The 14,239-nt window shown below is 42.2% G+C and overlaps 1 protein-coding gene across 1 annotated transcript; it reads left to right on the top strand.

Annotated features, from left to right (window-relative positions):
* The first annotated feature begins 13,070 nt into the window (after positions 1–13,070).
* Positions 13,071–14,023, top strand: LOC147616695 (calmodulin-like). Its single transcript, XM_086777132.1, has one exon. It carries the CDS (start codon positions 13,239–13,241, stop codon positions 13,776–13,778), a length of 540 nt encoding a protein of 179 aa, XP_086633258.1. The 5' UTR covers positions 13,071–13,238; the 3' UTR covers positions 13,779–14,023.
* The last annotated feature ends 216 nt before the right edge of the window (positions 14,024–14,239 follow it).

Below are 14,239 nucleotides of genomic sequence, written 5' to 3'. Positions count from 1 at the left end.
AAAATCTTCTTCTTCTCTACTCAACACTAAACACACCATATACAAGAATAAGAGTACACACAATATGAAAGGTACTCAACCAAATACATACACGGGTTCTCTATAGTGTGAACCCGACTAAAATGAGCTGGCGCTATAACTATGCCAGTCTCTAGAGTGGCTGTCACACAGCCTGTCATCCCACTAGCCGCATATCACCCAAGATCTCACCAACCATGCCAGTGGTGTAAGTGCGGGGCCTATCCCCCAGGCGGGTAATCAGTGTCCACCGCCTCACTAGAGCTCGATATCTCAACACTCCCCCTCGAGCTCAACTCCATCTCATGTACACCAAGCGAAGCCCTGAATCTGCGGAGCTTCTCTGTACCCAATGCTTTGGTGAAGATGTCAGCTACCTGATCCTCTGTGCTGACATAAACAAGGTCAAGGTCTCCTGCCAAGACCCTCTCTCTGACGAAGTGGTAGTGGACCTCTATGTGCTTCGTACGAGCATGAAAGACTGGGTTCCTGGCCAACTGTATACTGCTCATGTTGTCACAGAAAATGACAACTTGTCTATCCACTGATAGACCCAAATCTGCAAGTAGCTTTCTCAACCAAGCTACCTCACATGCTGCCATAGCAGCTCCTCTGTACTCGGCCTCTGTACTCGATAGAGCAACCGTAGGCTGCTTCTTGCTGCTCCAAGTCACAGCAGCACTCCCCAAAGAAAACATGAATCCACTGGTAGATCTTCTGTCTGAGATACTACCAGCCCAATCAGCATCTGTGTACCCATGTACACATATCTCTGTCCCAGTCTCATAGAATAGTCCACAATGTAAAGTAGACTTCACATACCTTAGTATGCGTCTCACAGCATCCAAATGCGGTTTCCGTGGAACCTGCATAAACTGACTCACCAACCCAACAGCATAGCTTAAATCTGGTCTGGTGATCGTCATGTAGATCAAACTTCCTACTATGCTCCTGTACATAGTAGGATCCTCCAAGATCTCTCCTGAATCTGCACTCAACTTGCCATTCTGATCCAATGGCACAGAAATAGGCTTACAGCCTATCATACCATACTTGGACAACATGTCCAAGCCATACTATCTCTGCAGTAATCCAATACCATGTGGTGACCTAATCACCTCAATGCCCAAGAAATATCTGAGCTCCCCCAAATCCTTCATCTCAAACTTCTGTCTAAGCAAGATCTTTACATCAAAGATCTCTGCATCATGTTCCCCGTAATGATCAAGTCATCTACATAGATGACAACAAGCACAACCCCTCTATCACCATGTCTCACATACAATGAGAAATCTACATTGGCTACATGAAAGCCAATAGTGACAAGATATTCAGAAATCTTGTCAGACCATGCTCTTGGTGCTTGCTTTAAGCCATACAAGGCTTTCTTCAACCTGCAAACATGCTCGGGGTGACCCACATCCTCATAACCAGGTGGCTGCAACATATACACCTCTTCTTGCAAATCCCCATGCAAGAATGCATTCTTTACATCCATCTGATGTAAAAACCATTGCTTTGACGCAGCCACTGCTATCACAACTCTCACCGTTGCCATCTTGGCAACTGGGCTGAAAGTTTCCTCATAATCAATCCCATATGTCTGCGCATATCCTTTGGCTACCAATCTAGCCTTGTACCTGTTTATGCTTCCATCACTGTTATGTTTAACTTTGTACACCCACTTGCATCCAATGGCTTTCTTGCCTTCAGGCAATTGCACTAAGTCCCAAGTTTCATTTCCATATAGTGCATCCATCTCCTCATCCATAGCTTTCTCCCAACACACATTTCCAACAGCCTCATCAATGCATGTGGGATCAACAACCTGCACAACCTTTGCCATATATGCATAGTGATGTGCCACATAACCATCATATGTAAATCTCTGCACAGGGTTCTTCACTCTCCCTGATCTTCGCAGCTTTTCATTCATGGCTTCCATAGCCTTCTTTACACTAGGTGTTCTCATAGCTGGGATCCCAAGCTCCTCATCAAGGCTCATATCTGAGCCACTAGACTCTCCATCAACATGAGAATGCCCTGCAGAAATGTCAGGCATACCAAGGGGCTCAACCACTTTCTCTTTTCCTTTACGTGATGTAGTAATCACATTTGCAGGACTGGTATTATGACGCAGCCTGCCACTCCATGGTCTATCAACAGACCCACTAGATGAGGACTCTCCTAGTCCACTCAAAGACTGTGATTGCTGACCTACATTCTGTGCAACCACACTTCCACTCACATCAGCCCCAACAGCTTCTTTTTCAGCAGTATACCAGCTGCTCATCTCATCAAAGACGACATCCCTGCTTACCCTCAACTCACGTGTAGCAGGGTTATAACACCTGTATCCCTTTTGCTCAAGGGAATATCCAATAAACACACATTTTTCAGCTTTCGGATCCAGCTTAGTTCTCAGCTCATCTGGCACATGCACATATGCAATGCATCCAAAAACTTTCAGATGAGACAAATCTGGTTTTTTGCCAGTAAACCTCTCCTCTGGAGTTACATCATGTATGGCTGCAGTTGGGGTCCTGTTCATGATGTATACTGCTGTAGAAACAGCCTCAGCCCAATAGCAATGCGGCATATTCTTCTCTTCCATCAATGCTCGTGCAATCTCAGCAATGTGCCTGTTTTTCCGCTCAGCAACTCCATTTTGCTGCGGAGTGTATCTGCATGTAAACTGTCTCCGAATACCATTCTTCTTCAAAAATTCAGAGAACTCATTGGAGAAGTACTCTCCCCCTCCATCTGACCTTAGGCACTTTACATATTTTCCTGTTTGCTTTTCAACCAAAACTCTGAAATTCTGAAAGTGAGTGAACACCTCACTCTTCTCCTTCATGAAATATACCCACACTTTTCTTGTGTGGTCATCAATGAAAGTGACATAATACCTGCAGCCTCCCATAGACACGGTCTTCGTAGGACCCCATACATCTGAATGCACAACATCTAGTGCATTTCTGCTCACATATCTGTTACGTGGAAACACATGCTTTGTTTGCTTCCCAAATTGGCATGCTTCACATATTTTCTGCATACCTTCCACTTTAAATTTTGGCAGCCCTGTCACGATTCCTTTTGTCTGCATAGACTTCGATCTCTGAACATTTACATGTCCAATTCTTTTATGCCATATGTCTGTGTCTGCAACAACTCCTGAACCATTTGCAAACATCGCAGCACTCATTTCAGGCATGTCTACATTCAACGTAAACATTCTGCCCACTCTGTTGCCTTTTGCAACCAACCTGCACTTGTCTTTGAAATCTTCAACATAACACCCATCAGGGTTAAACCGAACCTGCAAACCCTGCTCAATCATTTGGCCAACTGAAACCAGATTCTTTGTTATGTTCGGTACATGAAGTACATCAAGGTACTTCACTTTGCCATCTTGCATAGATAATGGCACATCTATAACGTGGGCAATTGGATGAGCAGTGTCATCCCCTGTTTCCAGAAAACCTGGTCTTTCCGGGTTTTTCATCTCCTTGAACCACTCCCCATGACTCGTCATATGGTTCGAAGCGCCTGAATCCACATACCATACATTATCTTTTTGTGCTGCATCAACATTTTCAGACATGGCATTCACAACATGCTGCATAACAAACAACCTTTCATTATCCTCATTATTTCTGCTTGAGGATGCATAGTTGTTTTGCTGCACTTTCCCATTTTGCATGTCAGCCTGCTTCTTATAACATTCTGACTGCACATGTCCAGGCTTACCACAATAATAACATTCACGTGCATCATTATATTACCTTTGCCAATTTCCACGGCCTCTTTGACTCCCCCTGCCTCTGAATCTGCCTCTTTCACCTGCGTGTTGTTGTTGTTGTTGTTGATTCTGGGACTGTTGTTGCTGCTGCTGCTGTTGGCCATAATTCTGATTACCTGTTCGGCCACCTCCTTGACCGCGTCCACGGCCTCCTCTACCTTGTCCTCTTCCTGAACTCGTGTAGAAAGCCTGTTGCTCTGAACTGTTTTTACCTTGTGAGGACTGTTGGTCTTCACCCAAGTTCTTCTCTTCGATAATCAGCATAGACACCAAATCTGTAAAGTTGGGAATGTTTTCCCGAGTCTGAATAGACGTCTTAAACGCCTTGTATTGTGGCCCGAGACCACGTAGACAGACTTCCACCTTGTCATCATCATCTACTGACACACCAATAGATGCAAGGGATTCCACAATGCCCTTTATCTTCAACGCATAGTCATTCACAGACATGCTCTTTTTCTCCACAGTATGAAGTTCATTCTTCAACTGTATCTTACGTGCCTTGGTATTTGTTTCATAAAGCTTTACCAAGGTGTCCCACGCCTCCTTGGGGGACTTGGCATCCTGAATGTGCCCAATCATGGTGTCCTGTATACTAATGGATAGCCAATACATAACCTTCCTGGCTCCTTGATTCCAGTCTTTAAACTCTTTCACATCTGCAGCAGTAGGATTTATGTCCGGTATCTCCAGTGCCTCTTCATGCTCACCTTCTATGTAGTCCCAATAACCTTTTTCCATCAGGAAATTTGTCAACCTGAACCTCCAAGCATGGAAGTTATTCTTATCCAGCTTCTCAGCCACAATCTGAGTTATCCCATCATTTGACATCTTGCCAAACACACAACTTTACCAGAAACTGCACTCTGGTTTTTCTGCACAAATGCTGTATTTTCTGCACAGCGGTACTGCAGTACTCTCAAATGTCACAACCAGTGACTTCAATGCACATACATACACCCAATGGCAACTGTAGACCTCTTTGCAGCACCCACAGTGTCTGCACAGTCAATCTGTCTTCCTGCAGTTCTTAAAACAGAGTTCTGCAGAGAATCGATGACTTACCCGCAGTGCTCGAAATCGCCTGCTTTCAGAAAAACGGAGGTCCAGACGCGCCCGAAACGCGTTTTCGGCCCGAAAATTTCAGTCCAAAGGACTATACAGTTGCCCTATAGCTTCACTCCCGCGAAGAAAGCTCCTCAATCGGAGATCGTTTGCCGGTGCCTCCCGTAGAGCTCCCGACAAGGATGTAGTCACCAACACAATAGGGAAGAGTAGTTGCAGCTCTTACCCTCGTACCGCTTCCTGTGGTTCTCTTGCTTGCAGCTCAGCCCTTAGCACGAACCAGGCTCTGATACCATGAAAAGATGCAGGGGGGAAGAGAGCTTGAGCTCTTGCAAGCACACACACACACTCACAAAACCCTAATAGAGAACACACAAGGTGAGAGGCTGAAAATCTTCTTCTTCTCTACTCAACACTCAACACACCATATACAAGAATAAGAGTACACACAATATGAAAGGTACTCAACCAAATACATACACGGGTTCTCTATAGTGTGAACCCGACTAAAATGAGCTGGCGCTATAACTATGCCAGTCTCTAGAGTGGCTGTCACACAGCCTGTCATCCCACTGGCCGCATATCACCCAAGATCTCACCAACCATGCCAGTGGTGTAAGTGCGGGGCCTATCCCCCAGGCGGGTAATCAGTGTCCACCGCCTCACTAGAGCTCGATATCTCAACAAAAGGCTGCACCTAGAATGTGAAGGGGCTTAGAGATAAGAGGAAGAATGCTACTTTTTGGGGTCTAGTCGTCGTCAAGGAATGAGGGATGTCGATTATGGCTATTCAGGAGCATAACCTTTTTGTTACAAGAGGGATAGATTTTGGGACTAGCTGGTTTTGTATGAAGGGATGAATTCAAGCTATGGTGTGGTATTGGCTATTATTAAAAAGAACTTATATCAAAGCGTAGTCATGCCAGTTGCACATGCAAAAAAATCTGCACGCGCAAAAAATTATGCGCTCTTCAAAAACTTAAAACGATCATAACTTCTTCATACGATATCGGAATTCAATGATCTAAGAGTCTTTTAAAGCATTCTGAGACTGTTCGTTTCATCAGATTCGTCAAATTCTACACAGAAACATTTTTGCAACAATACAATAGTTTTAGTCACATAGAAGACCGCTTTATCAATGTGATCAATTGATGCATCGATTATCTCTTGTGTACGCTTCATGGCTTCATGTATACAAATTGGATCTTCTCTTTAAGTTCTACGTGGATCTTCTCTTCAAGTTCTCGATTCCGATTCTCCATCACATATTTCTAGGAATGTTTCTCTTTCCCTAATTATTTCTAATCATATTAAAGTTTTGTTTTGTATCACAGATTTGGATGCATGTTTTTCTTTCCCTTATATCCATTATCTACTCCAAGAGTTCTATGTGGACCTTCTCTTCAAGTTCTCGACTCTGGTTCTCCATCACATATTTTTAGGAATGTTTCTCTTTCCCTAATTATTTCTAATCATATTAAAGTTTTGTTTTGTATCACAGATTTGGATGCATGTTTTTCTTTCCCTTATATCCATTATCTACTCTAAGCCTATTCAATTCTTTTCTATTGCGTACTCACATAAAAACCAATATTGACATGGTATATCTATTTTATGGAAATTATTTCTTCTATGTGATGATTATTGCTACTCGCTAGAGATATGACATGCCTTGAGTTTTCATGGCTTCCTCTATGTTTTTATTTTCTAACAAGGTCTGATTTTGAGTGTGCATGTAGAAGGTAAGATATCAAGTCACTTTGTGCATGAGATAATTTGAAAGCTAATCTTTTCATGAGTACAAGTGCATGTCCAAGATTATGAGAAGAGGAAAAAGTTGCATGCAGGTAAAGAAGCTTTGATCTAAGTTGCAAGCATGTAAAGAAGTTTTGATTTTAGTTACATGAGAGGAAAAGAAGCTTGTAGAAAAAGAAACTTTGATCTAAGTTGCATGTAGGTATAAGGAAGATTTGATCTAAGTTGCATGCAGGTAAAGAAGCTTTAATCTTTTTGACATTTTACCACTTTCTTAAGATTTAAAGATAACAATTGTGTGTTTTTGTATGTGATAAAAATTGTGTATCATGTGGAAACTTAAGCACTATGATTGGATATAGGCTTGCTATGTAGCTTTTTCACATGCTATGATTTTGATCCATTTTTCGTACAATTGAAGCTTGTTCACATGGTATGGGTTTTGATCATTACATCATGCTTTATAGTTCTAGAACTAGTTTTGGCATGTATACATTGCCTTACAATATTTATAGGCTATGGATTTTAATGCGAAATACTAATCTCTTGAGACTTTTGCAGATAACAGATAATTTTGGCATGTGTACATTATCGTATAATATGTAATAGCTTTTCGTTCTTTTGCATGGATGGCGTAGGTATTTGTGATTGATGTAAAGATTTTACAACCTTACGTAGACTTTAAGTTAAGTTTACTTTTGTATCATTTGGCCTTAAGATTTTGATGAGCCGTTTGGCCTTATAATTAGAGTCATTTGGCATTATTCTTAATATTTTGATGAGCCGTTTGGCCATATAATTTATGCTGTTTGGGCTTATGCTTAAGATTTTGATGAGCAGTTTGGCCATATAATTTATGTCGTTTGGCCTTATGCTTAAGATTTTGATGAGTCGTTTGGCCATATAATTTATGCCATTTAGCATATTATTTTATATGCTCTCAGTCATTTGGCCATATAATTTATGCCATTTAGCATATCATTTTATATGCTCACTTATGATACAGCCTACCAAGTGGGTGCACACACGAGGTATGGTTGGTATCATACAAATGACGTATGATTGATTCATACACTCTATTGGATGTTGCTATGTTATTCTATTGGACATCTATTTAGACAACTATTGAATGTTGATGCTGCTATATTATCTCATTGAACATCTATTTGGACCATTCTATTGGACATCTATTGGACGAGATGACCATTGGACGCTACTATGTTATTCTATTAGACGCTACTATGTTATTCTATTGGACATCTATTTGGACCATTCCATTGGACCATTCCATTGGACATCTATTTGGACCATTCCATTGGACATCTATTTGGACAACTATTGGATGAGATGACCATTGGACGCTACTATGTTACTCTATTTGGACATCTATTTGGATAACTATTGAATGTTGATGCTGTTATATTATCTCATTGGACATCTATTTGGACCATTCTATTGGACATCTATTTGGACAACTATTGGACAAGATGACCATTGGACGCTACTATGTTATTCTATTTGGACAACTATTTAGACAACTATTGGGATGCTAATGCTACTATATTATCTCATTGGACATCTATTTGGACCATTCTATTGGACATCTATTTGGACAGCTATTGGATGTTGATGCTGCTATATTATCTCATTGGACATCTGTTTGGACCATTCTATATATTGGACATCTATTTGGACAACTATTGGATGTTAATGCTATTATATTACCTCATTGGACATCTATTTGGACCATTCTATTGCTCTACAGGCTAAGAAGGGTCCCTGTGACCATTGTATTTTTAATATTTCTATTGTAACACTTCAAATATAATAATATAATGATAGGCATATATCGGGGCTGTGGGTTTTTCCCTTGGTTACTCCCCAAGGGTTTTTTTATCCACAACTAGAGACCTTTATTTGAGTGGGGGTGTTGGAGCTATATATAGCTTGCCCAACCTAACCCTAGGTCTCACCTATATATACCTAACCTCGGTGTGCTTTTCACACACTTTTGGGAGCTATTTTTGGTGTATCGTGTCTCTCTTTCTCCTTCCTTCAAATGCAAGGGCCCCAAATCTGGCATCTTAAACAATGACTGCAAATCAGCCTTAAAGGATAAAATCTTATCTATATCGGGTCCTGTGAGCAGTATGTCATCAACATATAGAACGATGAATAAAAATGTGTCCTTACTCGTCTTCACATAGAGGGTACTCTCTGTTGGATTGTTGCAAAAATCATTTGCGACCAAGTATGCATGAATCTTCTCATACCATGCTCTAGGAGCCTGCTTAAGGTCATAAAGAGCCTTTTTTCAATCTGCATACTTTAGACTCTTCTCCTTTCTCAGCAAAATCAGGAGGCTACAATACATATACCTCCTCATGTAAATTACCATTCAAGAATGCAGTCTTAATATCCAACTGATGCACATTCCACCCGTGATGTGCTGCCAAAGCAATGAGACACCTAATCAAAGGGGTAGTCATACAGGATGTGGATGCAAAGGTCTCATCATAATCAATGCCCTTTTTATGGGCATACCCCTTTGCAACAAGTCTGGCCTTGTAGAGCGATCAATGCTACCATCTGCTTTGCATTTTAACTTGTAAACCCACTTAGTACCAATGGCCTTCTTGCCATAAGGTAGATCTGTCAAATACCAGGTGTCATTCTTGAGTATAGAGTTATACTCATCCTACATAGCATGCATCTAATGATCATCATCCTGTGCTTCCTCAAAGAAAACAAGTTCCTATCAAACATGTCTTGTGAGCATACATTTTACTGTTTTTTGCATGAAAGCATAGGCTAAACTGAGTTTTTGGTAAAAACAACATCTCTACTTACTAAAATCCGCTTTGAGGCCAGATGGTAAAGTCTATATTCCTTGCTTTTTGAACTGTATCCCAAAAATATGCATTTAACTGCCTTACCATCAAGCTTACTGCATTGTTGCTCAGGCACAAAAGCATAACCAAGACAACGAAAAACATGCAAATGAGCCACATAAGGCTTCCTGCCATGCCAAGCTTCATAAGGAGTTTTAGATTCCAAGGCCTTGGGGTGGTAGGGCATTTGTTCAACACATAGTTTGCGCACATAGTTGCCTCTAACCAAAAACCATGAGGTAAATCTTGGGCTTTCACCATACATTGTGCCATCTCCATGAGAGACATGTTCTTCCTCTCAGCCACACCATTTCACTGAGGTGTGTATGGCACTGTACATTGATGCTTCATGCCTTTTTCAGCCATATATGCATGAAATTCCTTGGACATATACTCCCCCCCTCGATCTGAATGAAGGGTGCCAACTTTACATTCACATGCATTTTCAGCCATGGATACAAAGTGCCTAAAGCACATAAAAACCTCTGACTTCTACTTTAATGGGGATACACCCAGCTATATCTACTTTAATGGGGACACACCCAGCTATATCTAGAGTAATCATCAATAAAAGTGACAAAGTAAAGATATACCCCAATAGATGGTGTCCTCATATAGGACCACATACATCATTATGTATAAGCTATAATTTCTTAATAGCTCTCACAGATCCATCCTTTGGAAATTATGCCTAATGCACTTTACCAAGAATACACCCCTCACATACATGTCTAGCAGGAGTCTCAAGATTTGGCAATTTAGACACCATATCGTACCTTTGAAGGCGTAACAAACTGCCATAATTCAGATGGCCAAATTGTGCATGCCATAATTCTGCATCACTCATAGCATGAGTCATAGAGACTGAGCAAGCATCATGCTGCAACTTCTCAAATACATCCATCTTGTATAGGCCATGAAACAAGGTACCTGAGGCAATGATAGAATAACCATCATTTTTATCATACATATCTGTCATCCATAAATTTCACCATCAAGTCTGACAAAGCTAAGGCTGAAACTTACAGCAAGTTCTTCTTAATGTCTAGCACATATAAAACTTTAGAAAGCGTAAATGTGTCCCCATTTGCAGCAGTGATGAGCATAACTTTACCAACTCCTTTGACAGGATATGAGAAACCATTTGCACATGTAACGGTTCCTGCACTTGGGACAGATTCCAGAGATGAGAATAATTTTTTTTGTGAAGTAATGTGCTTACTAGCACCACCGTCAAAGTACCAAGCATCTGAATTTGCCACTGGCATGCATACATCATGAATAGAAGGGTCATAACTGCTGCCAGATACAAAAGATAAGTACACACCCCAAAATGAGTAGATAAGAGGGTGTACATACGCACGGGGGAAAAAAACCTCCTAGTGAGGGAAAAAGTACCTTGGTGGTCCTAAGTGTGTTCACACACATTACTACCATATAGTGCTACAAGGTCTTGGGATTCTACATTTACCCACCCATTCTAAAGTAAGGACAACCTTGAGTCTACCTAAATGTCGACATCAAGAAGGGACATGGACTTGGTTGGTAAGAGAGATGGTTGAGGATTCTAATGTGTTACTCAAAGGTAGGTGGATGGGACTAGATTAGAAAGATAAGCTTCTATCTTTTGCTCCCTTAAAAATTATAGGCTCCCCATTCTGCAAGTTCTTATGTGCTAACTGGAAGGAAGTTCTAGGGTTGGTGAAATGGGATGGATGTACCAGAGCCACAGGGAATTCTCTATTTAGTCTTGGACTATGGTGGACCCATAAGTTTATTCCTCCTCTAGCCCATCTGGACATCATGATAGCTAGGAAGTTGAATAATAAAGGAGTGAGAAGGTTGGCTGATTGCTAGGATTGGTGGAAGGAGTTGGGACAGTTGAAGGAAGAGTTTAGGCTCCGACAAGGGAATTGTAGTACAGCTGGTGAGCCATGCATTGTTGGAAGTGGAGAAGGGATGGGTATCTACTGCATTTGATGAGACCTACTGTGGGCTGAAAGATTGGGCATGGTTTAATGGAGTCAAACTAGATAAGGTGGCAACTAGGGTTTTGTATGAAGAGATGTGCAAGAGTGAAGTGAATTTGTGGTATTGCAATAAAATCTAGAGGATTAGTTGGAACTCTAGTATCTGGATGAAGAGATGGAAGCTGTTATGGGAAGTAGGTATCCCTGTTTAAGGCTCAGATTTTCTTAGGAGAGTGTGTATGTGGGCTTTGCCTATTGGGTATAAACTTTCATAGAGAAATTTCACTTCTGGGATATGCCTTAGATGCAAATCAGCTTTGGAAGATGGGAGACATGCCTTTTGGGATTGTCCAGCCATTAGAGGGGCTTGGGGTAGAATTGGGAAATGGGTCTCAAAAAGCAGTATAGGGCTAAAAGGGTATTGGGGGGCCTTGTTGCTAGGAAGATTGTCTGAAGCTGATGGGGTTGTTAATTTGGTTTTTAGTCTTATTAGATACTGTTATTTGTGGGAGATATGGAACTTTAGGAACAATATAATATTTCAGAAAGAAGCAAGTCAAGGGGTAGATGTGATGGAGTTGATGCATAGAGTGTATATAAATGCTGGTCTGTATATTATGTTAATAAAATGAATGATGGTGATGTGGTGCAGCTGACTTAGGGCCTCTAGACTAGGATTAAATGATCTGATCTTTGGCCGAGGAGATTCTTGTACATACTAGGTTTTCCTAACATATATTGCTATGTGGCAGGGCTATACAGGGCTGGATTTGAAGGCAAGACCTCCCAAGTTTGGACCAAAGACCAAGAGATGGTATTTGAAGGAGAAGCAACCAATTTACACATTTGTTGCCTTTAGAACCCCTTGGGTAGGAGACCAGTGTGGTGAAGGTATGGACAAAAGAAGAATGTATGGAGGAGCAATCTGCAAAAGGTTGTACCTCTGAGTCTATGATTATAGCTTGTATGCAACTAGGCTATCATGTTCCTTGGGAGCAATCCGCTTTTGCTTGGGAGGATGAGAGATGGGATTTGATATGCAGTTTGCTGAACAATGAAAAGGTGGGAGGTTAGAAAGTGGTATAAATGGCTCTTGTATATAGGTGCTGATAAGATTTTAATATAACTATTTTATGTTCCAAGAAAAAAGAAACCATCCCATGGGTAGTGTGGTGTCCACACCTCACCACAATTAGTTAACTCCTACCCTCATTTATGCATCCATGACAATAAAAGCATAAAAAGGTCGTGGCTTCTCTCCATATGACATCAAATTTCAACGGCCAGTGGGCGCGTAGCAAGAGAAAGTTGTCGAGACTGCGAAAGGGGTAGGCGAAGAGGCAGTGACACGTGGAAAGGATGTAGTTTCGTAAGAACGTTCCCTTACCATTCGTAGCTCATTAGTCAGGGGGTCTTGTCACTTGTGCTGGCGGCATGCCTGAGGTCAGCGAGTCTGGTGCGCTTTTTCCGTAAGGTCGTCTTGTGCGCTGATTGGCTAGCGAAAGAGAGAGAGAGAGAGAGACCCTTCTATGAGGTCTACAGCCTATATATACTACTAGCGAGCGAGACCGGAGAGAGAGAGAGAGAGAGAGAGAGAGAGAGAGAACACGCTATACAGCCTATACACTAGCGACCAGAAGAAGAGAGAGAGGTGTGTATCTGAGAGGGAGAGAAAGGGAGGCGCTCTCTCTCGTGTGCGTGTGTGTGAGAGAGAGAGAGAGAGAGAGAGATACCATGTGTCCTGGTCGCAGAAACGCCGGCCTTCAAAGTCTCATGGACGAGATGGCCAGAAGCTCCAACGATCCTTCTCGCCTCGTGCAAGCCTTCGAGGTGCTGGACAGAGACGGCGACGGTCAGATTAGATCTGCAGACTTGTCTTCCTTCTTCGCCATCTGCGTCGGGCAGGCCATCAGCGACGAGGAGGTGAAGTCAATGATCGCCATGGCGGATTTGGACGGCGACGGGGCGGTGGGCTTGGAGGAGTTCCAACGTCTCATGGGCGTGGGCGTGGCGGGCGGCGCCCACGACACTTTGAACCGGGCGGAAGACAGGGCGTTGCGGGAGGTATTCCGCGTACTGGATGTGAACCAGGATGGGCTGCTGAGCCGAGAGGATCTCAAGTCCGCCATGGCCATGTTTGGGCAGCCGCTCTCCGACGAGGACCTCGACGCCATGGTAGCCGCCGCTGCCTGCCAAGCGGCGGGCCCCAGCAGCAGCAACACCACCGCCATCGACTTTGATAGGTTCTCCAAGCTCATGACTGCATCCGCCTAGAGCAAATATAGTCAAAGTTATGCTAAAATTTTGTCGTGCTAGCGATTCATAGTAAATAAAATGGCAATGATACACAAGGGATTCACAGTAAATAAAATGGCAATGATACACAAGGGATTCGGGAAAGTTTTGCTTTGTCAATGACGAGCCTTAATTCTGCATCAGCATTGTCGCAAATGTCAAGTGATGCCATGTAAAATTTATGTGTCGTTTGGTATTAAAGAGAAAATGAAAAAATCGTTTGGGAGGCAAACACTTTTTTATATTAATTTCCTATCGTGATGGCAATGGGTAAGATATAGGTGAAAGGTTAAAACCTTAGATTTTTTTGGGGGGGGGGGGTTTAACGTGTGGCAGTGAGAGGGCTCAAATTTTCTCAAATATTTTGGGTGTTATGCAAAACATGTAAAAGAGGGAGAGTGCGAAGAAAGAGAGATGTTGGCCGACAGGGGAGATGAGCG

This window comes from Cibotium barometz, chromosome 38 (assembly GCF_041138505.1).
Source record: "Cibotium barometz isolate CiBa-2024 chromosome 38, ASM4113850v1, whole genome shotgun sequence".
Lineage (NCBI taxonomy): Eukaryota > Viridiplantae > Streptophyta > Polypodiopsida > Cyatheales > Cibotiaceae > Cibotium > Cibotium barometz.
The sequence above is the reverse complement of the archived record's forward strand: the minus strand, read 5'-3'. Positions and strand labels throughout refer to the sequence as shown.

Excerpts from the sequence above, each read along its gene's own strand:
- LOC147616695 (XM_086777132.1), top strand. The coding sequence starts at position 13,239 with ATGTGTCCTGGTCGCAGAAACGCCGGCCTTCAAAGTCTCATGGACGAG.